At 37.8% G+C, this 27,043-nt stretch overlaps 2 protein-coding genes and 1 long non-coding RNA gene across 3 annotated transcripts; 2 read left to right on the plus strand and 1 right to left on the minus strand.

Moving 5' to 3' along the window:
* Window positions 1–651: 651 nt before the first annotated feature.
* tlr22 (toll-like receptor 22) lies at window positions 652–3,513 on the minus strand (the record flags this gene model as incomplete). Its single annotated transcript, XM_081390471.1, has 1 exon — window positions 652–3,513. One exon carries the CDS (start codon window positions 3,511–3,513, stop codon window positions 652–654), a length of 2,862 nt encoding a protein of 953 aa, XP_081246597.1.
* A 2,530-nt stretch (window positions 3,514–6,043) lies between these two features.
* Window positions 6,044–13,959, plus strand: ddx52 (DEAD (Asp-Glu-Ala-Asp) box polypeptide 52). The gene is made up of 15 exons (XM_081390264.1): window positions 6,044–6,223; window positions 6,586–6,823; window positions 6,903–7,024; window positions 7,791–7,976; window positions 8,069–8,212; window positions 8,341–8,452; window positions 8,720–8,792; window positions 8,943–9,146; window positions 9,344–9,434; window positions 9,594–9,716; window positions 12,903–13,053; window positions 13,133–13,208; window positions 13,334–13,405; window positions 13,580–13,678; window positions 13,816–13,959. Exons 1-15 carry the CDS (start codon window positions 6,137–6,139, stop codon window positions 13,886–13,888), a joined length of 1,851 nt encoding a protein of 616 aa, XP_081246390.1. The 5' UTR covers window positions 6,044–6,136; the 3' UTR covers window positions 13,889–13,959.
* Window positions 13,960–16,836: 2,877 nt separating this feature from the next.
* LOC308705894 lies at window positions 16,837–22,596 on the plus strand. Its single transcript, XR_014031980.1, has 6 exons — window positions 16,837–17,380; window positions 17,990–18,037; window positions 19,089–19,178; window positions 19,261–19,292; window positions 22,315–22,350; window positions 22,497–22,596. It is a non-coding gene; the product is annotated as an uncharacterized lncRNA (long non-coding RNA).
* Window positions 22,597–27,043: the final 4,447 nt, after the last annotated feature.

Genomic DNA, 27,043 nt, shown 5'->3' on the forward strand with positions numbered 1-27,043 from the left:
CCGGCTGTTGTCAGATTCCTTGTGCATACACAAATCTCACTGGATTATTACAATTAATGGCAAAAAGAATGTTTGGAAATGTAAACTGATATTTCCTACTGACACACTAGTGGGGCTACATCAAACTCCTCAAGATGGGTGGTGACCATGACATATACTAATGTGCCACAAACAGGACTTTAATATCACCAACCATTCCCATGTTATTACGGTGTATCCATATAAATGGCCCACCCTGTATATATGTGTGTATGTATATGTATATATATGTATATGTATGTATTTCACAATGCTACTGTTTTCACTGTATTTTTGATCACATGAATGTAGCCTTGATGAGCATAAGAGACTTCAAAAACATAAACAATTCTTATCCGCCCCAAACTTTTGAACAGTTGTAGTCAGTAATAGCACATTGCTCATTTCACCAAACAAATAGAGCATAATATTGTGAATAAAATGCATGATAATCTACTAAAAGCCAACTTTACTTATAATGGATAAATTTACACTTCAAAGAATTACAACAAAATGTTATTCCAGTGAATTCGCTCCACAGAGTGTTTTGAAAAAAAAAAAAAAAAAAACATTTGCAGGAAAATCCCCATAGTTTTCTCAAAGGTGATACTGTACCATATTGTTATAATATCCTTATATAATTGAAGTCTGATTATGACCCTCTTTGGTTTCTAAAGCCATTGTTAGCTTTTGCCAGAAGATCTTAGTATCTTCTCCAGGTTTGGGCCAGCGGAGGTAAGTTTGTTTCTTCACCAGCTTCCGCATCCTGTGGTACGGAGAGAGCTGATGTTTGGGAATATCCTCCAGGAACACCAGAACCAGCACATCCTTCTGCTCATCGAAGAGTCTGAAGCTCGCCATCTGGACCTCACTTGAACACCAGTTGCTCTTTAGGTAGTTCCTAGTGATCAGGCAGATGGTCTTGCGGCTGCTGTATATGCCATCAATGATGTTGTCTATTATTGGTCTTCCTGGTTCAAAGTCTCGGTGGTGAAGGCACAATCTCCAGCCCTGTTCTCCTTCTAATTTGGGAATGAGTTCCTCCATGACCCAAGGCTCATCTTGGGTGTTGTAGGAAATGAAGGCGTCGTACTGGAACCTTGAACCGTTCCGCTTCTTCTTGCTGTCGTAAAAGAAGGCTAAGAGGAGGTAGTAGGCATAAATCACCTGATAGCGCAGAAACTGCCAGACAAACGAACAGACGAGGGTGAGAACGACCACAATACTGCTGCAAAGAAAGCAGATGAAGTCGATTTGGAAGGCGCAGGTTTCGGTGTTGAAAGCGGACAAGCTCATGTCTCGTAAGGAACGAGGATAGCTACACATGTACTTGTTGAAATAAAACACCTGAGTAGAATTACTTTTCACGGCCCACTCAAAGAAGAACTCATTGTGACAGTCGCAAGTGAACGTGTTCTTCTGCAAGTCGAGGACTTCTAGTCGAGGCAGTGACTGAATCAGAGTTTTGTTGATCGCGTCAATCTCATTGCCCTGGGCTCTTAAGGTGGAGAGTCTGGAGAGATTCGCATTCAACAGGAAGTTCAGTGAGCGAAGCTGCGTTCTCGAAAGGATGAGTTTGGTTAGCCTCGAAATGGGGTGGAAGGTCTCGGCCGGGATGGAGTTGTCTTCAGACAGTGCGTTCTTGGAGAGATCCAAGAACCAGAGCTGGGGGCTGAACTTGAATGTATCAGGATTTAGATGATAAAGATTTGTGTTTCCAGCGTGAAACATTTCCAAGGAGGATAAACCTTGAAGCAGATTTGAGGGTATTTTGCCGATTCCACGGCGTTGGCTGTGAAGGGTCAATACCCTGAGTTGCTTCAGCTCCTTAAAAGGAGGGTGTCTCAATTTATCTTCTGTAAATAAAAGGATGTTGGCGTACAAATCCAAATTTTGGAGGTTGGGCATGCCTGAGAACACATTCAGGTGTGTGATAGTTCTAGCTGTTATTTTGTTTGATGACAGATGCAGAGAGGTCAGGTTCTTCAGTTCTTCAAAAGCATGGGCCTCAATCTCTGAAATCTGATTGTCTTGTAAGCTCAAACTGGTTAACTGTTTCAAATTTCTAAAAGTGTATTTTTTTATTTTGCTTAGCTTATTAAAATTAATTTGCAGATCCTTCAGGGAATGTGGCCCTTTGCTGAAAGCATCGCCGATGCTTAAAAGATTATTTGTTCCAAGCTTTAGGACTTCAAGACTCGTGAGGTCCTTGAACAAACAGGAATTAATGAGTGAAATTTTATTACTATACAAGTACAGAGTCTTCACCTGTGTTAAATTGGCAAAGTCATCACAGGTGAGCTCTCTGATGTGGTTTCTACTGAGATCTAGGAACTCAAGAGTGGAGAGAGTTTGAAAGGAGTTTGTAATTTGAGTCAGATTATTGATTTGCAGAAGCAGTTTTTTTAGTTGGGTAAAACCTCGGAACATGCTCTGCGATAACTTGGATATTTCATTTTCTCCTAAATCCAATTCCGTCAGGTTAGAACAGGGATCGAACATGTGGTTGGCGAGGTGTTTTATTTTGTTAGCATTTAGCCGTACAACTCTTAGCGTTGGAGAACATGTGCTCAGCAGAAGCTCGGTCTTGTTGAGCTCAACGTTTCCTGTAAGTCTGATTTTATTCAATGACTTCTTGAAGCTCAGAAGCACATCATCAACATTCTGGGGTGATATATGAACATTCATGAAGTATAATGTTTGCACTGAGGTCAAATATGTCTTTTCTGTAACATTCCATGTCATGGTCCCATTTTGACCGCAATAGGACAAATCAAGGTGATTGAGGGATGGAAATATATTGTCAGTGAGCTGAAATGTTGCAAAAGGGTTGTTGGACAGATCAAGCCTTTTTAACGACAAGGGCTTTGTTGCCATCTCAAACGAGTTGAAAACATCAAAATGGTTGCTTCCGATGTAGAGTTCCTCCAAACATGGTGGTGCAAGAACCGGCTTCACTCGGTCTATGTAGTGGAGGTGGTTTTGTGTTAGGTTTAACACCTTTAAATTCTGAAGCGTGCTGAAAGATGACTCTTCAATGTCTTTGATATTGTTGTCATCCAGACGTAGCACTAGCAGGTTGCTAAGGCCGTGCAGCATCCCTCTTGAGACTGCTTTCAGTCTGTTGCGGGCCAGATTGAGATGGGTCAAGTTGGAAAGATTGTCAAGTGCGCCTTCTTGAATTTGTGAGATCTTATTGTTGGATATGTTCAAGTCCTGTAAGTTTGACAAATGCCTGAAGTCTCCAATCCGGATCTGTGCAAAAGCATTGAAGGAAATATCTAAAATCCGGGTTTTTGGGGGTAGGCCTACCCACGGAATCCTGAAAAAGCCCATGTTGTAGCAAAGCACTTTCGGCTGCGTGTCTTTAAGGGGAGTGCTGATAGTGCAGTTATTTAAGGAAAATGCACAACATGGGGAAATGAAACCACAGAAGGCAATATATAATGTGATTTGTTTTAGTGTTCCCATGTTTTTTCTTGATTCTTTTTTCATGTCAAACAGGAGATACATTGGATTTTTTTCTCTTTGAAATGTATTTATTCTGTGCTCTTCACGCAGCACTGTTTGGCTTTGAATTTCCTACAAATAAAAAATAATAAATTAATTATTTAAAATTACTACATTTAAAAAAATGCTGTCAAACCGATTAATCACAATTAATCACATCTAACATAAAAGTTTTTTTATATGAGATATGTGTGTATTTATATTATTATATTATGTATATGTGTGTGTGTGTGTGTGTGTGTGTGTGTGTGTGTGTCTGTGTACATATACATTTACACACATATGTATATATGTGTAAATGTGTGTGTATATACATTATACAGTATATACACACACACACACACACACACACACACACACACACACACACACACACACAAAGAGGCATATATATAATATACATATATATACATATATATAGTCAAACCAAAAATTATTCAGGCACCAGAATTATTTATTAATTTTTTTTACTAGTGGGTGCAGGACACTATAGTTCATTTATGTAAGTGAGGATAGCAAAATAAAGTAAACTGTGACATATTATACCCAAAAATTAATCATAGAGTGGACTACCAGTAACATTTATACAAATTTGGGACCAAAAATGATTCAAACACTTTGACCTGACCATTTTTCTTGAATAGCTTGTGTGACCTTTTTGCACAGACTGAACTAAATGAAGCATGGCTTGGTAATTTGTTCACCAAAATTGGTATTATCTAATTGTGTAGTTAAATTTAACAGCTGACAGCTATTCAACCTTATTCATTTGTGAGACAGTCTAACAGAAGGATTGCCGAAACCAGTGAAATATCAACTGATTTGATAACTCTGAGATCTTGCCATATTTTATTACCATTTTCAAACTATAGTGAATAAACTGTGATAATGTGAGAAATGTTTAAGGTGTCTGAATACATTTTGGGTTTGACTGTATATACACACACATTATGTAAACACAAACTGTTATGTTAGATGCGATTAATCGCGATTATTTGATTTGGCAGCACTACAAAAATTACATAAATGATACATTTAAAAGTAATACACAGTAGTAAAAACTGAAAGATAAGTTAACTTTTGCATATATAATTGTGAGAAATTACAATGAAGTGAATCAGTAAATAAACCTAAATCTATCAAATTATATATCAAAAGGTTGATGTTATCATATTTGCTGTAAAATGGCGAGGCAACCTGAACCTCTCGCAAATATAACAGAGCATAAGCTCAAGAGAAAGACTAACTCTCTGTTTCCTGCAGTTTTACTTCAGTTTACTTGCAGTTTTCCTGCAAAATAGATTCAGTTCTTTATCAAAAACACACCAGTGTGTGATAAATATAGCCATATGGAATACAATTTACTTACCAAAATCATAATAATAAAATAAATGCCTTCATTCATTCCTATGAAGGTTAATAGAATAGAATAGAATAGAATAGAATAGAATAGAATAGAATAAACTACAAACATGCCTCCAACCGTACTACTGATATACAGAAGTAAAACATTTTACTCACTCACTCACAAAGGTTCATCTCTTCATTGAGTTCTTGTCTGCTAAAACCCAGAAAAACAACAGGCTGATTTTGTGTGTTACGTTGTCTAGCAGGAAGTGAAGTTATCTGTTGGAGGAAAAAAAGCAGAAGTAAAACCTGTATATACATCCACACACCTAGCTTCACACCTACAACACCTGTGGCATATGAACCTAACTGGATTCTAATCAGACAAGTGTTTCATATCATTTGATCATGTACAGGTTTGAGTGCTTCTGTGTTGTCTTATGGGATACCCCACAGCCAATATTACCATGTGATGTCTCTGTTGTCATTCTTTGGTCATGAAATAGTTATCCTTTGGATGTGACCAACTTGAAGACAATGAGTCACACAAACAGTGAAGTGAGTAATAGTACTTATCTCAATCACATGAGAAGTTGTTCTCTCTACTCTATTTCCTCCATGTTATAGGAAGAGTTTTATTTAAGTTAATGATTTATTACATTGGAATGTTGTGTTTAAACTCTCTTTTGCTCACACTCTTCTTGACGGTCATTACAATAAAATCGTTTCAGGGTATTGCAACACACCTTTTGTTTTGGTGCCCAGCAACATAAGTTTAGCCTAATTTTAGATAAGAGGATCTCCAAAGAGTATAAAATAACAAAATCACCTGTTCAATGATTTTGATACAAGATCATACAATTTTACCCCCAAAAGTATTGTAAAACAAACACAGACATATGTATTAATACTGCTAAATTTATCTTTGTACTATTATGATAATAAGAACTCACGTATTATGTTATGAAAAAACTTTTTTTTTTTATAAATAAATGCATATTCTTACATTTGTTTATTTATTTATTGGTTGATACTGATTCCTGTTACATTGAAATTTATTATAATTGTACAATAAATGTAGGAAAAAAATATGCAGGAATTTATCTAAGATTTACAAAAAAAATGGATGTTTAAAAAAACTTTAAAAAAGGAAACAGCGCTCTCTTGTGATAGACTAAAGAAACAAAAAAGGCGTAATAGTTGAACACCGAGAGCGTGTTAGTTAAATCTAGATCGATTATTCACGTCTTTCACTGTATCAATGGACGCCGTAGACTTGTTTAGAAAGCTTGGGTCTGGAGCAAAGTTTGATCTGAAAAGGTTTGCTAAAGATGCAGAGAGGTTTAAGGTAGGTTTTGATGCAAAGTACATAATAAATGTAACGTATGCTGGGCTGCTGTTTTATAAAACAAAAGAAATACGTAAATTTCGACTTGAAATGCTGCCACATGGCTAACATGTGTTTCTATTTCCCATTGAATGTCTCTGGAAGTGCTAGTGCTAATCCGAATGAACCCAAACAACGCTAATAGAGTGCTTTAACAAGTAGTATGAGATAGTAATGGACATTTTCCACATTTTAAACGTCATTAGTTTGGTTACTGCGTTGCACAGCCAGTAGAAACAGGAATGTTGGTTGTTACTGTACTGCAGTACTAAATAAACATGTTCATTTGATCACTATTAATTATTGTGTAACTCTCTTCTCAGGTAGTGAAGTCTCAGAGCAAGAACAGCTCACAACAGCTGGCTGAAACCAGCTTTTTTGGCACAGAGACACAAGAGAATGCTTCTCTGGAGTCCAGACTGAGTGAAGATGACGGTGAAGAAGAAGAGAAAGAAGGGAGTGATGAAGAGCAGGCCTCTGGTAAACGGAAACGTACTGAAGTGGATGAGCCAGTGAAGGCTGCACGGAAGAAAAAGAAAGGAGCTAAGAGAACATCTGAAGGCAAGTCATCTTTCAATCTCTTCAGATTGCCAGCATGTCTATTATGGTTTTCCGACAGTTCTCTCTTTTTGTGAAACAGACACAGAACCTGAAAAAGAGGGGATCCAGTGGATGTCATCGCAAGACACTGCGAAAGACCCCAAGAAAGAGTCGAAAGACAAGCTCTCTTTGAAAAGATTAAAGCAGCTTCATCAGGAGAAGGTATAATGTGTTAATATTAATCTTCTGTGGTCAGCCACAGTTGAATATTTTTGTTTAATACGGCTGATTAAAATTCTGACCGATGATAATAATTTTCATAGTATATGGACAGTATTAAAATGTTATACTCTTTTGTCAAAATAAATGAAAACACTAAAATCTAAAAGCATTTTTAAATGCTACAGGTGAATTTAGACATCACAACATTATAGTGTGCAGTATTAAAAATGGATATTCATTTTTATATTTGCATTTAACAGTGGCTTTAAATAATGAAGCGGTATTATTATTATACATAGTAGAGTAGAGAAATATTTACTTTGTGAAATATGGGGAATGAACATCACAATTATATATATATATATATATATATAAGTTTAATAATTTCACTTAAATTGCAATGCAAATTACCTATTAATTGTCATTTAAGTGAAATTACTGAACTTAAATATACAAGCTTTATAAAAATGGTCATTCTAGAAGAAAATTTCAGATGGCACTTAGAGGCTTTTGCATCTGAACTCTTCATATATATATAATATTTTATATATATATATATATATAAAAACAATATCAATACCAGCCAATCTAGATAAATACAAATAAAAAAAATCTTTAATAAAAAATCTGTCAAGTATAATTGGACTTTTTTTACCCCCGCAAATAGAGGATGTGTCTTATAGGATCTATGCCACTGATTTGATGTGATCGTATGATGATTAAATTAAAACCCATTATTGTTTTAAACTGGCTGTGTGCATTTTAGGTGAATCGGGTACGTAACCAGAACCGGATTAACGTGCACGGGACAGACATTCCAGATCCCGTTTCCACTTTTGAGGAGCTGCAGAAGGAGTATGATCTGGACCCGCGAGTCATTCAAAACATCAAGACAGCGGGTTTCCAAACCCCCACACCCATTCAGATGCAGTCCATTCCCCTCATGATGCATGTATGACACGTGTCCGTTGGGTCAGATATAAATGTGTTTGTTTTCCTGATCCTAATTTGAGTGTTTTGATTCCATTGATCTGTTTGGTTTAGAAAAGGGACATCCTGGCATGTGCTCCTACAGGCTCTGGTAAGACTATGGCCTTCTGTCTTCCCCTGCTGGCCCACCTTCGCCAGCCCCTCAACAAGGGTTTCAGAGCCCTCATCATCTCCCCCACCAGAGAGCTCGCCACTCAGGTAAACGCTCAATAAGTTAATAATTGCTGTATGCCACATCAAATAATCTACACGTCGCTGACTGTTTAAACGTATTGACTGATGTACTGACTGCGATAAAGACTTCTCTCATCTTTTTTTGTCTCTAGACTCACAGAGAGTTGCTCAAACTGTCAGAAGGAGTGGGCTTCAGAGTTCACATGATCAATAAAGGAGTTGATGCTGTGAAAAAATATGGGCCCAAGTCAGCTAAGAAATTTGGTATGTTTTGGCACACAGGCTCTATGAATTCTCATATTTATGGTATATTTCTATCATTATAACTCTTGATAGAAATTATATTTCTATTTCTATCATTATAACTCTTGATTATGCCTAAAAACAAATAACAATTAAATTTAATAGTTGGGCTTTGTTGTTAATTGTAGCCTTTATTATAGTCATCTGCAAGTCAATGTGCTTCCTATATAGTTTACAGCATTAGCTGAGATATTTATAATTTTCCTTTTTAATCATTTTGTTTTCCAGATATATTGGTTACGACTCCTAACAGATTGATATATTTATTAAATCAAGACCCTCCTGCGATCAACTTAAGTAGGTGAGTGATTCTGTAGTTTAGTATAAGTAAATCCCTTCAAGATAAATACAATGAAGTATTAATTCTGTGTGTCGATTTTTCAAGTTCACCATCAAACACAGAAAAGCAGTAGCTTCCTCTCTAGCATGAATGTGTGTTTGCTGTCTGTAGTGTGGAGTGGCTGGTGGTGGATGAGTCTGATAAGCTCTTTGAGGATGGGAAGAGGGGTTTCAGAGAGCAGCTCGCCACCATCTTCTTGGCCTGCTCTTCTCCCAAAATCTGCCGGGTTCTCTTCAGCGCAACCTTTGCCATAGATGTAGAGAAATGGTGCAAACTCAACCTAGACAACCTCGTGTCTGTCAACATTGGACCCAGGTATCGAAACACATCACGTCATTTGCGTTGAGTTACGAGCTGAAGTTTTAATGCTTATTTGTAGTAAAAGTTCTAACTATTTTGGTTGGAAGCTTGTAAAGACAGCGATAGGACAAAATACATCAATAAATAACAACATGTTGAAATGAAACTAGTAGGGTTGAATTAAACGCGTACCTGATTGTCTCCGTCCACAGAAACTCTGCAGTCGATACTGTGGAGCAGCAGCTGCTGTTTGTTGGTTCAGAAAATGGAAAGCTACTTGCCATGAGAAACCTTATAAAGCAGGTCAGTGAAGTTCTCACTTCAGTTATTTGGATGCGCAACTATCAGGTCTTACCTCATAGCAAAAAAGAAATAAAGATCCTGAATTTCATCAGAGGCATCATAAGGAGAAGTGTTTTTTTAGCACTACAATCGTCATAACCTCACAGAATTTCCTTTCAGGGTTTTTTGCCGCCAGTGTTGATCTTTGTTCAGTCTATTGACCGTGCCCGAGAGCTCTTCCACGAGCTGGTGTACGAGGGGATAAACGTGGACGTGATCCATGCGGATCGTACACAACAGCAGGTGATTAAACCGAACCAGATTTTCATTCAAATAAAGGCATTATTATTAATTTATTAAAATGTTAACATTAATTATGCATAATTTGCTGTTACTTCTATAGGAAGTACATGTAACAGGGACACTATAAAATAAAGTGTTACCTAGGGCTGTCACTAACTGTTTTTTTGGTAATCGATTATTTTGACATTTGGCTTAAAAAATGACTTAAAGTGCCCCATTATGCTATTTTAAAGTTTCCTAATGTTGTTTTGGAGTCTTCTACAGGTTTACATGCATCAAAGGTCAAAAAACTGTTTAATTTCCTCATAATATACATTTGCACATCACCACATTTTCAATGATTCTCAAACGACTCGTCAGATGAATCAATCTCTAAATCCCTTCTTTAAAAAACGCCCACTACATAACGTCAGCTCTGCTTGTCTTGAGGCTTCCTACACCGTAAACTAAAGATAGTAACAAACAATGATGTTGATTTTACCATATGTGAGTCTGATGATGAAGCATTGGAAGAACTAGTTATTCAACCCGAACCTCCCTTGCAAGGACGACTCGAGCAGGACTCAGTGTTTCTCAGTGATACATTACTCAATTTGAGGTACATTATGAGATGCTGCAACTCCTCACCATCAGCATTAACAAGTGCATGTCCATCAACAAACCGATTATTTTACTTGAACTTATGTATTTTCGGAGTATTTTTCTAATTTATTGTGATGAACATGTGGAAACTGTATCCATAACAGTGCAACACATTAGCCAAGCTCTAGCGTGAATGACTGATGTAACATAAACGCAACAAATCTTGCTCCATACTTAATCTTTCCTCAAAGTAGTGAGAACGACAGACAATCTGCATTAATAGACAGTTATAGGTCATAGTGGCCCACAAACTGATGAGCAGAAGTATTTCAGTAAGACTACAGTAATGCGAGTTAACCAGTTAGAAGGAGACCTACACAATACAAAACTGAAAACTAAGTATTTTGAACACCATCTTTCAAGAGTAAAAACAGTTTGCGAATCCTGCGTTGAACTCCGAGTTTGAGAAGCAGTCGTCAGTAAAATAAAGGGAACACAGCAAAAGTTTAGGATAATTCTGCAGTGATATCGTGGTAAAGATGAATTTTAACCACTGATTCTTCACATGCTCATCCGTAGGCATTGAAAAAAAAAAAAAAAAACTGGCTTTACCGTCACATTATAGAGCACAGCGCCGTCTTCTCGACATGATGCTATCCAGTATCCACAGGAATCAGCTGTTGGTTTGAGGTTCCGGTTTTCCCTGGTCTCTGCGCATGCAATAAGTGGGCGGGCAATATGCTAATGTTTCGTCTTGACGTCAAAACGAAACGGCTTATGACTCGTTTGAAAAACTATTAATTTCATTGACTCTTGAGTCGACTCTTACTTTTGAAAGACAATAACTTTATATACGGTGCACTTTCAGATTTAAAGCTTTGCAGGATGTTTTCATTCACTTAGAGCTATTACACACTACATGAAAGGTCATTTTCAAAAATCCATAATAGGGGCCCTTTAATATAATATATTAACAATGAGGCAATAACAGATGGTTCAAATAAAGTATCAAAAGCAAGTAATCATATGGTTTAATAATTGAACAACACTGTTAAAATACATAATGTAATGTAAACATAATCAACTTTACACATTACATATGATAATAAATGCCTGCAGAGGGCGCAAATGGCCTGGTAATTGCTTTTACACTTTACAGCATGATCAAATCCTTTGGCTAAACAACATTTAATTCAAATGTTCACGCAATCTTTAATATTTGGCCACTTCTTTATAATAGGAATAGCCACTGTAATTTCTTGAACAAGAATATGTGGACATCAAAACTTCGAACTCCAAAGTGAGAGTTTAAACTTTTGAAATCACAATGAACAACAATTTGTATATTTAGAAACATATTTATGTATTCTCCTGTGTTGGTATAGGTTTATAAAAGCTTCACATTACAAATCTGTTGTAATGACGCATGTTGCGTTCCCAGATGAACGTTATAAGCAACCCAAACACAGCGTATGCAGAGATGGAGTTTGTTAAAGCTACACTGTTTAATTTTTTAAGTTGATTCTTAGCAAAAAACACTTTGTTCTTTCAAAATGATATGTGCTCATTAACGTGTAATTACTTCTACCAACTAATCAAGTATTCTCGTAAGCGTAGAATCTGCCGTTTAGAATACATACGAGCGAGCCGCTTGAATGGCGGCAGCCATGTTGCGCCTCCATCTTGAAAATACATGAGCCAAAGAGGGACATACCTGGAAGTTCAAGCTTCGCCTTTCGCGTTTTTACACTCAGTGGCACCGTGACGAATGCGAGGGGGAGATTACTCGCGATTGCCGGCAGATATGAAATAATACGGCCACCGTAGGAGTTAAAACACCCTCGGAATGGGAGGGGCTAGAAAGTAATATTCAGTTGGTATTCATAAACAATTTCACCGCTAGATGGGAGAAAATCCTACACAGTGTAGCTTTTACTGAGCTGCTCCATGCTTGTAACAGTGCAACACTTGAAACACAAAGCACGACTGACTTTATATGCGTTTCCAAATGCACGTTATTGAAAACCCAAACTCCAGCGCATGCAGAGACATCAGAGAGCATTTACTGTGAATGGAGACGCTGGAAGGAAACTCGTAACCTGCAAGCATGTAAATAATAAAGCATTGCACTTCACTCTGAAACCCGCAGTGCATATTTATTTCATTGAATCACGGCCTTTGTAATTTCACAATAGCACTGTTATATTATGATTTTTAAATGTTTTTATATATCGTGCAGTTTTATAGGTCAAATAATGCGTTTCATTGATTCTTATCTGTGGAATTCGGCTCTCCCGGTTAATCGACGGTAAATTGCAATCTAGGATTTTGTCAAATCCAGCACTCGAATTTAATCGAGGAATCATGACAGCCCTATTGTTACTGCTAGTTCATGTTAGCTCAGGTCTGTTAACAGATACAACTTTTGATTTTAATAATGTATTGCTAAATGTTAAAATTAATAATAAATGCTTTAGAATTATTTTTCATTGAGTTTAACTTCAAGTTAAAGTTACCTATGGATATATACATTTTAATTTCTCTATTTAGTTTATGACCATTCTTATGACATAAAAAGTAATGTTTCTCCTTGTTTCTCATCAGAGGGACAATGTTGTGAGCAGTTTCCGTTCGGGGAAGATCTGGGTGCTGATCTGCACGGCTCTGCTGGCTCGTGGAATCGACTTCAAGGGCATCAACCTGGTTATCAACTACGACTTTCCTACCACTGCTGTGGACTACATTCACCGGATCGGTGTGTGTCTGAATAGAGGATATGAATTCATGTTGTGGAACTTTATTATACTAAGCTTTGGGCTTTGTTTTCTTTGTAGGGCGAACAGGAAGAGCAGGACACAAAGGAAAGGCAATAACTTTCTTCACAGAGGATGACAAGCCTCTCCTTCGCAGGTAATAACAGCACTGTTGAACTAGTTATTACAAGGTTAAATCATCATTTGACATTTCAGGGGCATCAGTTTTCTTATGGCAAATGATGCAATAACTTCTCACTTTTTTGTTGTTGTTATGATCAGCATTGCTACTGTCATAAAGAAGGCTGGATGTCCTGTCCCTGACTACATGATCGGGTTGAAGAAAATCAAACGGTGGGGTTACGCCGTTATATAATAGACTATAGGCGTGTGTTTTCAATTTATTTACCACATTATACCACTTTCAAGAATCTGTCTACTGTCAGTTCCTTATTCATTACTGTGGTTTGGAGATAAAGCATGTCTAGCACGCCATCAAACGTCACACTATCATTTTTCACCACACAGGAAATTGAAACGTCAGCTCGTGACAAAACCACCCAGACGGTCAACTATTCGCACAACGCCTCGCATGCTCTTCGAGAAAAAGATTGGCAAGGGAAAAAGGTTTGTTCAGGATCACAGTGCAGATTGTGAAAAGAGTTTGTTTTAGCCTCACAGAATGAAAAGAACAGGACCAGAATGTAATTGATTTAATTATAATGGTGGTTTTTGTGTCTCTTACTTTCACTGTTCATTTTCAGGAAAAAAAGAAAAGTTGCAGACAAAGAAGCAGAAGCAAAAGGCAAAGCATCAGAAGTTGTTTCTAACAGCTGATGTGGCACACCGTACAGACTGCTCATTTTTTCTATCCATCTTATTGTCTTTAATAAAATGAATGTTTACCAGTGTGTGTGAAGATCTTATTGTTAAGTTGGAACAGAGCTTATTGAAACCTGTAGTGCTCTTCCAGTTTACAGCACATAAACATTTCCACGAGGTACTGGGAGAGGGTCCATTCAGAATGATTTGTTTTTATCAGATAAAACAGGTCAGGGTCATAGGCCTGGTTTCACAGACAGGTCTTAGATTAAGCCAGGATTAGGCTTTAGTTCAATTAGGACATTTAAGTAGCTTTAATAAACATGCCTTAGAAAAAAACATTACTGGTGTGCATCTTGAGACAAAAGATGTGTCAGTGCAAGTTGATTTCAGTTAAACCAGCTCAAACATGCATTTTAGTCTGGGATTAGACTTAAAGGGGTGGTTCGGGATTTTTGACATCGGGCCTCATTTTTAAGTCAGCCTGGTTGTTATTCATCAGTGGAGACATTTTTTTTAAAAAATAATCCAGTCCTTATATTTGGATAGTTAGCCGATGCTAGGCTAGCGCGAGTCAAGGGTAGATGTTAGCCAGCCATTAAAAACCGTTTTACCCACTCCACAGTGCACCAAACGCAAATCAATTATAACACTAGACTATCGATGCAAATGTACGTTGAGAGAATAATGTTAGAAATCAAACTTACCTTTCATCTCAATGATCCCAAAGGAACTAGTTTCTCAGCAGCTGCGGAATTTTACTTTGCTCCAGTTAGTAATGCGGCAAAAAGTAAACGAAGCGCACTACAGTGAGTGCAGTACATGTGTGTACCGGCTCACTCGGTTGCCTAGGAAATATCACTCCGCTGCTGCTGTAGACAAGGCTTATGATTACAGGGAACAAATTATAACTAATGCAATGTGATGAAAGGTAAGTTTGATTTCTAACATTATTCTCTCAACGGACATTTGCATCGATAGTCTAGTGTTATAATTGATTTGCGTTTGGTGCACTGTGGAGTGGGTAAAACGGTTTTTAATGGCTGGCTAACATCTACCCTTGACTCGCGCTAGCCTAGCATCGGCTAACTATCCAAATATAAGGACTGGATAATTTTTTAAAAAAAATGTCTCCACTGATGAATAACAACCAGGCTGACTTAAAAATGAGGTCCGATGTCAAAAATCCCGAACCACTCTGTGAAACTGGGGGCTAATGTCTATCTCTGATTTTTCATACTTGATTAAGAGCCAGCTCAGAGACTTTATATCGATTTCGTCATAATGTGCACGTTCAAGCATCGAGTCATTTTTTCTGTTCGCAGCCAATCAGATGTTGAGTGGGATTTAGAACAGTGAACTTTTCATTGCATTCATGTGTCCATTAGGACCCTGCTCAATGAAATCATATTAAACGGTGTGTGAAAATTTTTAACTAAAATCATATTGTATCTGATTAATAATTTTATTAACTGGTGAATGCACAAAAGTTATAACACTTTTATTACTACATTTCCTCTGTTTTTCTTAAAATAAAAAAAATTGCATGACATGTCAAATTTTAAGTAAACTACAGAAAAAAACTGTTGGATGAAAACTTAGTTTTTAAAAATTTATGAGAAATTCTTTTTGAAATTTATAAGATGTGCAAATTTTTAAGAACATACTATCTGATAATTATATTGATATCAGTGGATTTAATTAAAGTCCACATGAAATCAGAATTGACCATATTGACTTTGTTTTCCTAAATTGATCGTTTTGTGGTAAACAATTCATCCATGCAAGTCAATCCACACAAAAAAATGTTTTGGCTTCGTAATCTTTAATCAAAATCTGAAAATGCCCCTCCCCTCTGCATTGGAAGAACTTCCCTGATGACGTAGGTTTGAGGACTTGGTTTGGGAAACGCTTAACCACTCCCCTCAAACCTTTAGTCTCATAGACATCCTATATGATGTCTATGGTTAGTCTGTTATGAGCAGAGATGGAGAGGAGGAGCGCTAGAGTAAAACCCTGCCCTCTGTTCAATATTCCGTTTCACTGGGTAATACGTCACAACACTGGAGAAAAGTCATTTGCAACTTCCGGTTGACGCGGACTTTAAACTCATTTGACTGCTCAAAAACTAAAAAAGTGAATAACATCATGTGTATATCCTCAGCCTGGAGCATATCTTATTTTGATAGTTTTGGTTCATTTGCACTAAAAACTATGCAATAAAATATGCATTTCATTGGTTATAGGGGGAATCCCTACTTTGTGTGTGTAGCAAGACCATATGCCAGTATTGAGACACTATATGTCTTAAAAATGTTGTCTTGAAACCACATACCCTGTTGTTAATTGCTTTTTACATGCAAGCGTTATAGCTAAATTTATGTTAGAATTTAACATATTACACTTAAACAAGCCAAAAATGGTTTGTTACCATGTTCTTATTGACTCTTGGGGCAGAATCAGACTTTCAGTTTCACTTTAATGTTGGACTGTTCGAAAGACACAATGTTTCAGGAAAGAAACAGTCTAGCAAATAAGTCAGAATTCCTGAGTGGCACTTTATTTTCTTAATTTTTTTTCTAAAGTCATATTAAAGTTAAAAAGGCCTTTGTATTTACCCTTCTCATGTAAGACAATAGAGAATTGAAAAATTATATCTAGTCAATTCTCAGAAGGAAATGATACAAAATATAGTAATTTCAGTTTCAGCCTCTGCTTGAAATGAAATGTTTAAAATGGGTTTAGCTGTTAAACTGAAATAATTATAATGTAATAAACCTACAGTTAATCCTCCATTTGCTGTTATAAGGCAATCAATAACATGATAAGTGTTATTGGGAACCTATCAGAAGTAACTGTTCAGATGTTGTTTGCTTGGTCATTCGCAGTGGGTTGTGCAATGGGTTTTAGTTTTGCTGATCAGGGCATCCTGCATCCTGTGTTTTTGCGGGCTTGTCAGTTTCATTTACAGCTAGACAACCACCACAGATGCATTTCATGGACCAATCAATCATTTATTTTTTACAATGTTCACATTTGTCACGGTGATCTTGAGACCAAACATAATGGAAGAACCTTCAGAAGACCCTTGAAGACCAACTAAAGGATTGAAGCCTCTTTCCTCATTGAGTTCAAGAAGAAAAGACATAAAACAGCAGCAAACTGTGGTTGGACTGACTGGAATTGACACCGAAGACGAATCACAGATAAGTTTGATTAAATTAAACATACAGCTTTTATTCATTTCTTTATTGTACCTGTAATAGGCATGTAATAAATGTGTTGTTACACTATTAGACAATATTAGGCTAGTTATTTCAATACATATTTGTGACTTAAAAAATGTATGATTAAGGAATAATATTTGTATAATTTAAAAAGTAGTATAAGGATTATTTTTTATTTGCTAGTCCTGTATTTTTTATTAGTGTTTTATTAGTCTTTGGAGGACCTTCGTTAGGCGGCGCACTTTCTTGGCGTGATTTGTGAAACAGCACCGTTGTCATGGTATGTATAAATATCGCTTACGAAATAGTTAGTATTTCCATCAAAATCCATTTTATTATTCCATTTTTACTAATAAAGCAGATATTGATAATATTGAAGCTTTTATTGTATGTGACAATGAAAGCAGCGCTACGTTTAGGTGACTGCAGAAAGCAAAATGGAGCTGTTGCCTTGTGGCTTTTCTACGCCGCATGTTACGTGTGTGTTCAATCTGGCAAAATCTTATGTTTACTGTCGTTATTATTTAGTTTGCAAATTTGTTTGATTCTTTTATTGTTTCTTGGACACTTGTTCATCCTTCAAGGTCTTAAATATTGACCACTTGAATATTACTTTATAGCACATGTGGTATCAAACATGCTTTTTTTTCAACTTGTGGTGGAATGGTTTAAGTTCTGGTCTGAAAACTGAAGGTTGGAAACCCACAAGGCCCGATGCACAAGCTATCGCCATCGCATATGATAAATTAAATAGGCTAATATTATAATAATTATTACTTGAGCAACGTGGTTTTTTAAGTCTTAACTGCATTTTAACTTCCTTGCAGTTCTCACTCTGAATTTAGGTCCTGCTAACTACAACATGTGTTTCATTTGCATTTGTCTGCAGGGTTTGAAATTCAGTTACCCCCATCCACCCACAGTGCGTCAAATCAAGGTACTTGAACTTTTACAGTACAGTGATTGTTTGTGAAATGGTTCATGTTTTTATATGAAGTCAGCAAAATGGTAGAAATCATTATTTTTAAAAAATATAACAGATCTGGCAATCGTTACACTCCTTATTAATAATAATGTTGTTATTATTATAGAAACCATGGCAATGAGGTAATGTAATAAAACTCTGGATTGTATACAAGAATATGGTTACTTTTCATTAGGGCAACTATAGGATCAATTTATAAGCTTTTTAGCCTGGATCCCATTAATGTAGGATGAAGCTATGACCTTTTTCTTCTCTGTAGATATGTTCAGTAGTAATAAACTAAAATAAAGTAAAATATTAATTCAGAAATGAAGAGCCTGCAATATTATTATCATTTAACACATCTGCAGTATATTCAAGAATATAGTTTATTTTAATTATATTTATATAATTTTATTTAATTATATTTCATCCTGATGCCTGATGAAGTGTGTTTCTGTATTTGGTTGCGTTGTGAGTATTAACAGCACAAGTGTTGTCAAATTGATAAAGATGTTTTCTTCATTTGCTGCTGTTTTTTTTTCTATTTGCATGTGTTTTCTTCAGTTGCAGAGCGTTGAGCTTTCTCGGCCACTGTACCTAAACCTATTAAAACATTAATGGGGAAACATGTAAGCCAGATGGGCTGAAATGTATCCCCAGTCCAGCCCTGATTCTCCTCTTCTAGGGCCAGCATGAAGACTAATGATAAAACTACTTAAAGGAAACTCCTTGTATGCACAAAAGTTGTTGCTGTGTCTGGACACCTGTTTGCTTTGATTGTTTTTTTTAAAATACCAATTATTCCTGTGGTAGAAAATTATGTGGCACCAAGATAGGCTACAATGAAGGGGGCCCTTGGGTTTGCTATAGCCTCAGGGCCCTATGTGTTCTTAATCAGGGGCCTGTGAATAACTCACAATTAAATCATAATTTGGATTTCTATCGTACTTCTTTTGTAACTTTGCATTTTATTTAATGTTTTATATTTACATGACATTAACAAATAAAACTGTAAATTTAGACCCCTGTCCAAAGTGTGGAGAACCCTAAAGGATTTGGTGGCATGATAATATACGATCAAGAGACATTCACCATTAACAAGCCACACTTGGTAGGTTAACATGCTTTACTGTATTCACTCCTAATATTGAATGACTAGCGACTTAGTAAAAGACTTATTTTGTCTTCTGCAGGTGGCAGTTCCTGATCATAGAGCCTTGATTAGGTGAGATATTATATATATTGTATCTCTTTGTAATATATATATATATATATATATATATAGTATCTCACAAAAGCAGCCCGTTCTCATCCCAAGGCGTCATATACTGACGCTTTTGACATTTCGTCTACATCGAACGCACATGGCACCTTTAGCGCCAATATGAGACGCAGATAGATATGGGCCAGAAGGCGCCTCCTAGCGGTCTAACCCTAACCCTACACCAGACCTAAACCTACCCATAACCGAACAAAGCTCTGTGCGTCTCATATTGACGCTAAAGGGTGCCATGTGTGTTCGATGTAGACGAAATGTCAAAAGCGTCAGTATATGACGCCCGAGGATGAGAATGCGTTGCACAAAAGTGAGTACACCCCTCACATTTTTGTAAATATTTTATTATATCTAAATTACACTTTGCTACAATGTAAAGTAGTGAGTGTACAGCTTGTATAACAGTGTAAATTTGCTGTCCCCTCAAAATAACTCAACACTAACCGCTGTCTAAACCGCTGGCAACAAAAGTGAGTACACCCCTAAGTCAAAATGTCCAAATTGGGCCCAAAGTGTCAATATTTTGTGTGGCCACCATTATTTTCCAGCACTGCCTTAACCCTCCTGGGCATGGAGTTCACCAGAGCTTCACAGGTTGTCACTGGAGTCCTCTTCCACTCCTTCATGACGACTTCACGGAGCTACTGGATGTTAGAGTTAGAGACCTTGCGCTCCTCCACCTTCCGTTTGAGGATGCCCCACATGTGCTCAATAGGGTTTAGGTCTGGAGACATGCTTGGCCAGTCCATCACCTTCACCCTCAGCTTCTGTTTGGGGTCGTTATCATGTTGGAATACTGCCCTGCGGCCCAGTTTCCTTGCTCTGCTTCATAATGTCACAGTACATGTTGGCATTCATGGTTCCCTCATTGAACTGTAGCTCCTCAGTACCAGCAGCACTCATGCAGCCCCAGACCATGACTCTCCCACCACCATGCTTGACACCATCTGAACCAAATAAGCTTATCTTGGTCTCATCAGACCACAGGACATGGTTCCAGTAATCCATGTCCTTAGTCTGGTTGTCTTCAGCAAACTGTTTGGGGGCTTTCTTGTGCATCATCTTTAGAAGAGGCTTCCTTCTGCAGATCAATTTAATGCAGTATGGTCTGAGCACTGACAGGCTGACCCCCCACCCCTTCAACCTCTGTAGCAATGCTGGCAGCACTCATACATCTATTTTGCAAAGCCAACCTCTGGATATGATGCTGAGCACGTGCACTCAACTTCTTTGGTCGACCATGGCGAGGCCTGTTCTGAGTGGAACCTGTCCTGTTAAACCGCTGTATGGTCTTGGTCACCGTGCTGCAGCTCAGTTTCAGGGTGTTGGCAATCTTCTAATAAGAAAATTTAGAAAATATGCCTATAAGAACATTTATGTTGAGCAACAATTCTTTTTTCAGATCCTCAGAGAGTTCTTTGCCATGAGGTGCCATGTTGAACTTCCAGTGACCTGTATGAGAGAGTGTGAGAGCGATAACACCAAACTTAAAGGGAAACTTCAGGATTTAGCATTAAGCTTTGTATTTGCGTCATCGGAGGATTTTTTGGCCAGAGGCTAAAGACTACAGCCAGTAGTAGGGGCTGTCCCGCATGTTTTCAACCCACCCATAGAGGGTGGGATCTCACTCACAGAATGTACACATAGTGTCAGCCATCTTTTTTTGGAAGCTAAGCTAACGGGCTCTTGTTCTGTGGAGAAAGCTGAGTAGTAGGAGAAAGCTGAGTAGTAGGAGTTACCATCCTCTTTTTCCCGGATATGGCCGTCGAGATCGTCCAAAATGTCCGGGATTCTGCTTTTGCTTTCTGCAGTCACCATTCATTGTTTACATGCACACCTTTTGTTTCAATCTAACTGAATTCATTCCGATTGGTGAATCTGAATGTAGTGTTTACATGAACGCTAAACAAGTGATCGGTTGATGTGCGTTTTAACATTGCTAAGAAAATTCCTGCTCCTCCGTGAGAGATTCGAGACCGGTGCGTCTCACCGGTGTCGCTCATCAGTAATGATGCCACCGGCCTCGTGTCGTTCTCCCGCAGCCCTAGCCTCGTCCTGCTCGCCACAGTAAACATAATGAATGGCGACTGTAGAAAGCAAAAGCCGAATCCCGGACATTTTGGGCGATCTCGAAATCCCGGGCAGACTCGTCACGGAGACTCACTAGTAGCTAAGCCTTGTTGTTTAACTGCACTCTCTTACCGGTAGGCGTGGCTTGGGAGTGGCCTCCTAGAGCAGCGAAGCAAGTGCATTCTGGGAGTTGTTGTCTTTCATCCACATAAGCCAAAAATACATTTTCTGGCTTTTCTCAGTCTAGAAAGCTCCAAATTCAAAAATAATTTCACATTTCTTCTACATAAATGACCCATTTTAAATACACATTCATATTTCCAGAGGTGAAGTATTCCTTTAACACACCTGCTCCCCATTCACACCTGAGACTTTGTAACATTAACGAGTCACATGACACCGGGGAGGGAAAATGGCTAATTTGGCCCAATTTGGACATTTTGACTTAGGGGTGTACTCACTTTTGTTGCCAGCGGTTTAGACAGCGGTTTGTGTTGAGTTATTTTGAGGGGACAGCAAATTTACACTGTTATACAAGCTGTACACTCACTACTTTACATTGTAGCAAAGTGTCATTTCTTCAGTGTTGTCCAATGAAAAGATATAATAAAATATTTACAAAAATGTGAGGGATGTACTCACTTTTGTGAGATACTGTATGTATATATATATATATATATATATATATATATATATATATATATATATATATATATATATATATACTGTATGTATATATATATATATATATATATATAGGATAATAATAATTTTAATAATTTTTTAACAAATAATTTTCAGCAGTTTTCTCAATAACAATGTTAAATTTCATATGACTTTGCTTCTATTTGCTGCTTGTAATCATACAACTTTACTAGTGAATAAAAATATCTTCCCTTAGGGAGAACAGCTCTGTCAGACCAGGTCTGTTTTAAAGGCAAGTGAAGATAAGCGAGAAAAATGCCTTTCAAGACATGCACATCTCCGCTTCCTTTATACTTCAAATAAAATAATTTCATTTTCACCTGTGTCTGTTAATAGTAATTTCCCACTGAATTTAAACTGTCCATATTTGTCTTTCAGGAGGTAGTGACCAAACAGTTTTTCTCAACTGGTGGGTCATGACCTAAAAGTGGGTCGCAAGACCGTTGTGCAGTCAACAATAAACATAATTCTAATTTTCTTTTCTTTTGATGAGAGACTTTTATTTTGAAAGACGTGTGTGAATGCTGTTGACCCTTCTGGGGCTACTTAGGGAAACGTTGCCATTTACCACAATGCAAAAAAAAAGAAAATCTATAAAATTATGATTTTCTTTTCTTTTGATGAGAGACTTTTATTTTGAAGGACGTGTGAGAATGCTGTTGACCCTTCTGGGGCTACTTAGGGAAATGTTGCCATTTACCACAATGCAAAAAATGGTAAAAAAGATACAAATAAAAATCTATAAAATTATGATTTTCTTTTCTATTCATGCAAACCAAAAATAAGTAGATCCCTATCATTTAACCTTCAAAATGGCTAACTCATCCTCACTCTCATCACATTGAAGAGCTAAATCTGCACTCTTCCTATTGCCCTTACCGTAAAATGTTGCTGTATTAATTTTCTGAAAAGAATAGGCCTAAATAATTTTGTCATTTATACATAAATACAACTATACTACAATAAAACACTTCAAATAAATAAGTAACTGCAATCATATTATTATTGCTATATATACTGTATATAAAAAAAAAATCCCAATGGGGAAATACATTAGGCTACTGCAATTGCACTGTGGTACAGTGTTGCCGTAGGGCAACAAACCTATTTTTCCGTAGTGGTACAGCGTTGCCATATGAAAACATTGATATTTTCTCAATTTACAGTAAAACTATGTTAGACAAAGTTGATTTGTGAATAAAAATATCTAATTTACTTACCATAGAAGTTTAGAAATGAGGTTAAAGCTACAATATGTTTTTTTCACTGCTAGGGGTCGCTAACCTCTTACAAATAACAAAGGCGTATATCGATGACGCGTAAGCGGAATTATGGAGCTATATAACATTGATGAGTTTTATGTACATTTGCTCACCTCTACATTTGCGCGTCTCTGTCAAGTCGAAGTTTATCACGGACGTGGAGCTCTCGGCATCTCGAAAACGCCACGCTGATATTATCCTCGTTTTAGTTCTCCTTTTGTCCCAAAGTCTGTTTGCCATGGTCCATAATGTTTGAACAAAACAACAACAGCGTGAGCGTGCCGCTAGACGTAACGCCATTGTCCACATCTGTCGCCATGGTTACTATGGCAGTACGAGCGGAAACCAGGGATAACGCGGATATTACGTCGTTGACAGGGGACAATGGGACAGGGTCATGTTACTTAAAGGGGACATTTCATGAAAAGCTGACTTTTTCCGTGTTTAAGTGCTTTAATCGGGTCCCCAGTGGTGCGTCTACCAACCCAGAAAACGTGAAAAGTGACCCAGTAACTTTGTTTTGGTAAGCCTTTCCCTGCAAAATAAATAAATAAGCCAATCAGATTTTGCTCCACTTCTGACGTAGGAAGGGGATCTTATTATAATATTACCGCCCCTTAATCTGCACGTTTCCACCCACAGTGCTGCCAATGTAACTCCAAAACAACAACAACTACATAAATGTATCCACTAACCATTCAGAAACGTCCAGGTTCAGTCTAAAAGTTGCAGCCTCTTCCTGAGTCTCTCCGTCAGGCTGCACTCCGCTACTGGGTTTTTTTTAGACTTAAGATGAGTGAGATTTGCGTGTTTTGTTATTGCCGGAGTATCCGAAGCTTGTGTAAAGGATCGACCCTCTTCTGAACAGGGGCGGGGAGCAGCAGCTCATTTGCATTTAAAGGGACACACAAAAACGGCTTTTGTTTGTTTGTTCACACCCAAAAAGGGGCAAATTTTACAAGCTATAATAAATGATCTGGGGGGTACTTTGAGTTGAAATTTCACAGACACATTCTGGGGACACCAAAGATTTATATTACATCTTGTGAAAAGGGGCATAATATGTCACCTTTAAAAACAGCACATCATTGGCTACCTTAAGGGTTGCCCTTTTAATTCCCATAGTGGAATATGTTGTATTTTTTTCTGAATAACAAGGAAATTAGTAGAAATTAATTCTTGCCATATAGTAGGAAGGTTAAGTGACTTTTGACTTCAAGTCATGATGCAAAGGTCCCCTTTGGTATGGAAGTACCTTAGGGCCATAGAAATAAATTTATCCTAAGACACACGTGAGATCACATTTTGTATCTTATATATGCACATTTTTTAAAAATGGCCCCCGACCATACTTGAGAGGCCCATATCTTTGCTTCTGTTATAGCTATAATGACAAATTTGGTATCAACGTGTAAATTTTTGGGGTCAAGGAGTCCAATAAAATAGGTTCCAAGACTAAAAAACAATAATGTTGTCCTTACCATGACAATTGGAGGTGAAGTATGCAATTTTTTATTAAAAAACACATGCCAAACACACAGTGTTTCGGGTTTCGAGTTTTTTTCCGAAAAATGTTCGATTTTGACATCTTAATTTCAAAAGGCTATATCTTAAAAGTGATAAAAGATAGAGACTTTCTGTAAATTAGAGAAATATTAAGGATGACCCAAAGTGTATGTAGGGATTACATTTTCCCATCTAATTTGCATATTATGACATCATTATGGTGGCGGCCATCTTGGATTATAGAATTTTCATGAAAAGTCACGTTTAAATGATAAAAAGATCAAATGCAGCACTTCTTTCCCCTCAAAATGTCCCTCACCTTCTTTTATGCTATATTGCACAATATTGAATGCTCAGGTAAATAGTAAGTAGTAAACAAACTGTGTAAATCATTACTAATAAATGGTAGAAACAAACCGAATGCAAGTAGCGGTTGGCCTTTTGCTGTAGAGATTTTCTATTTACTACATATAGTAAATCATCCTCATTGGCCAAGTACTCAAAAGCCGGCATTCCCATCAGCTTGCGATAGACTATGCATAATAGCCCCTCTGCCCCGTGTCACACCGTCTCTGCTCCTGCTGGGAGCAGCGCGGCCAGATCTGCCTCGCGTGCGCGCCGAGTGTGCACAGCTCGGACTACTGTCATTGTCATTGCGACTCCCCACCCTGCCTCCACGTTGCCCCCTAACTGTCCTATGAATACTTCGACCTCGTCTAACATACCCAGTGGCATTAGACAAACAAAGTCTCCACCACAATACTGTCGCCGCGATTGTGGAGAGGCACATGCGGTAAAAATCTCCCGCCTCGTTCCCCACAACACTAACACGCCTGCTAACATCGCGATGAACACTCCGACCCCGAGAAACATTGTTCCCACCACTGACATTGGGTAAAGGACCATCTAAATTGGGCAAAGGATTCACCGTTTGTGCTTGGTGTAGGGCTATACTTTCACTTTCAGAATCAGGCAGATATTCCCCTTCATAATCAGGGTCCACGAATAGAAGACCCAACACTTCATTGTGGGTAAGCTTTATTGATGCCATTAGATATAATAATAATAATAATAATCTAATGCAAATACTCGCTGACGTTGACAATATTGCTCTGATAAAATGGCTCACTCGCACACTAGCTCCGCTTTTGTTCGCACTGATTCAATGCACTCTAGCTCGAAGATTTTGTATAGAAGCATGATGTTTTTTTGAGTCGCGGATGAAGTATGACATGTCTGCCATCTAATGGAGGGTAGGTTGAACGAAATTTGACACCCTATTTGACAAAATCGGCCGTTTTATTCAGTGGACTGCCTGAGGTGGGACCACGACACCAATCTGCTCCTAGTGACTGATCACTTAATTCGCTATATCTATGCTAAATGTTTTCAAGCGGTCATATGACACACATTCCTCTTTTATGCATGGCCTCCACCAGATATCTACTACCACTTTGCTGGTGTAGTTTCATTGCCAGATATAGCGAAGCTGGTGTTTCCCTCTCTCTTATGTGACGAGGAACACTGCCATGTTTCTTGGATCTGCATCTTACAGAGTTGAAAATTATTTGCTGCCCAATGGATGTTGCAGCCTGGAACTTCTCAGGTCCAGGAGGTGGCTGATCAATACCTGATCCATCAAGAAGCATGTATAAGAACGATCTCAGCATGGGAGGGATAGAATCAGCTTCACAGGAAGTTGAGAAGGCACCTGTAAAAGCATGCTTCATGGGGAGATACTCTTGCCGAAGGATTTTGGCTGCTTTGAAGATGATGGAGACATCGGTAGAAGTGTTGTTTTTCATGTTAGCAACAGCTTTGCTCAGGTCATTATCAAATACAACGGACCAGACACGATTTATTTGTACTGATCTGATGTCAGGAATCAGGCGTTCAATATCCTTCCGAAGGCGTGTGGTGTTGCATTTGATGCTTGGAAATCCAAGATCAGCAATGCGCTCGTCATAGAGGGCTGTCAAGTCAGACATTGCCAGTGATTCCCCTGAGCAACGATAGTCCTCGATGTATTCGAGCAACTCATTGAGGACATGTGCTCTGATGACCTGAGTTGCATTACTTTCAGTTGAGTCACATCCAACAGTTTCTGCTTTTCTATAGAGCCTAGTCAGGCATGCACGATGATAAACAGCATTAATA

Source organism: Scardinius erythrophthalmus (genome assembly GCF_964197995.2).
Source record: "Scardinius erythrophthalmus genome assembly, chromosome: 17".
NCBI classification, from domain to species: domain Eukaryota; kingdom Metazoa; phylum Chordata; class Actinopteri; order Cypriniformes; family Leuciscidae; genus Scardinius; species Scardinius erythrophthalmus.

Coding starts and splice junctions, on each gene's coding strand:
- ddx52 (XM_081390264.1), top strand. CDS start 6,137: ATGGACGCCGTAGACTTGTTTAGAAAGCTTGGGTCTGGAGCAAAGTTT. Junction 6,224..6,585: donor AAGATGCAGAGAGGTTTAAG/GTAGGTTTTGAT, acceptor CTCTCTTCTCAG/GTAGTGAAGTCTCAGAGCAA. Junction 13,679..13,815: donor AAGATTGGCAAGGGAAAAAG/GTTTGTTCAGGA, acceptor GTTCATTTTCAG/GAAAAAAAGAAAAGTTGCAG.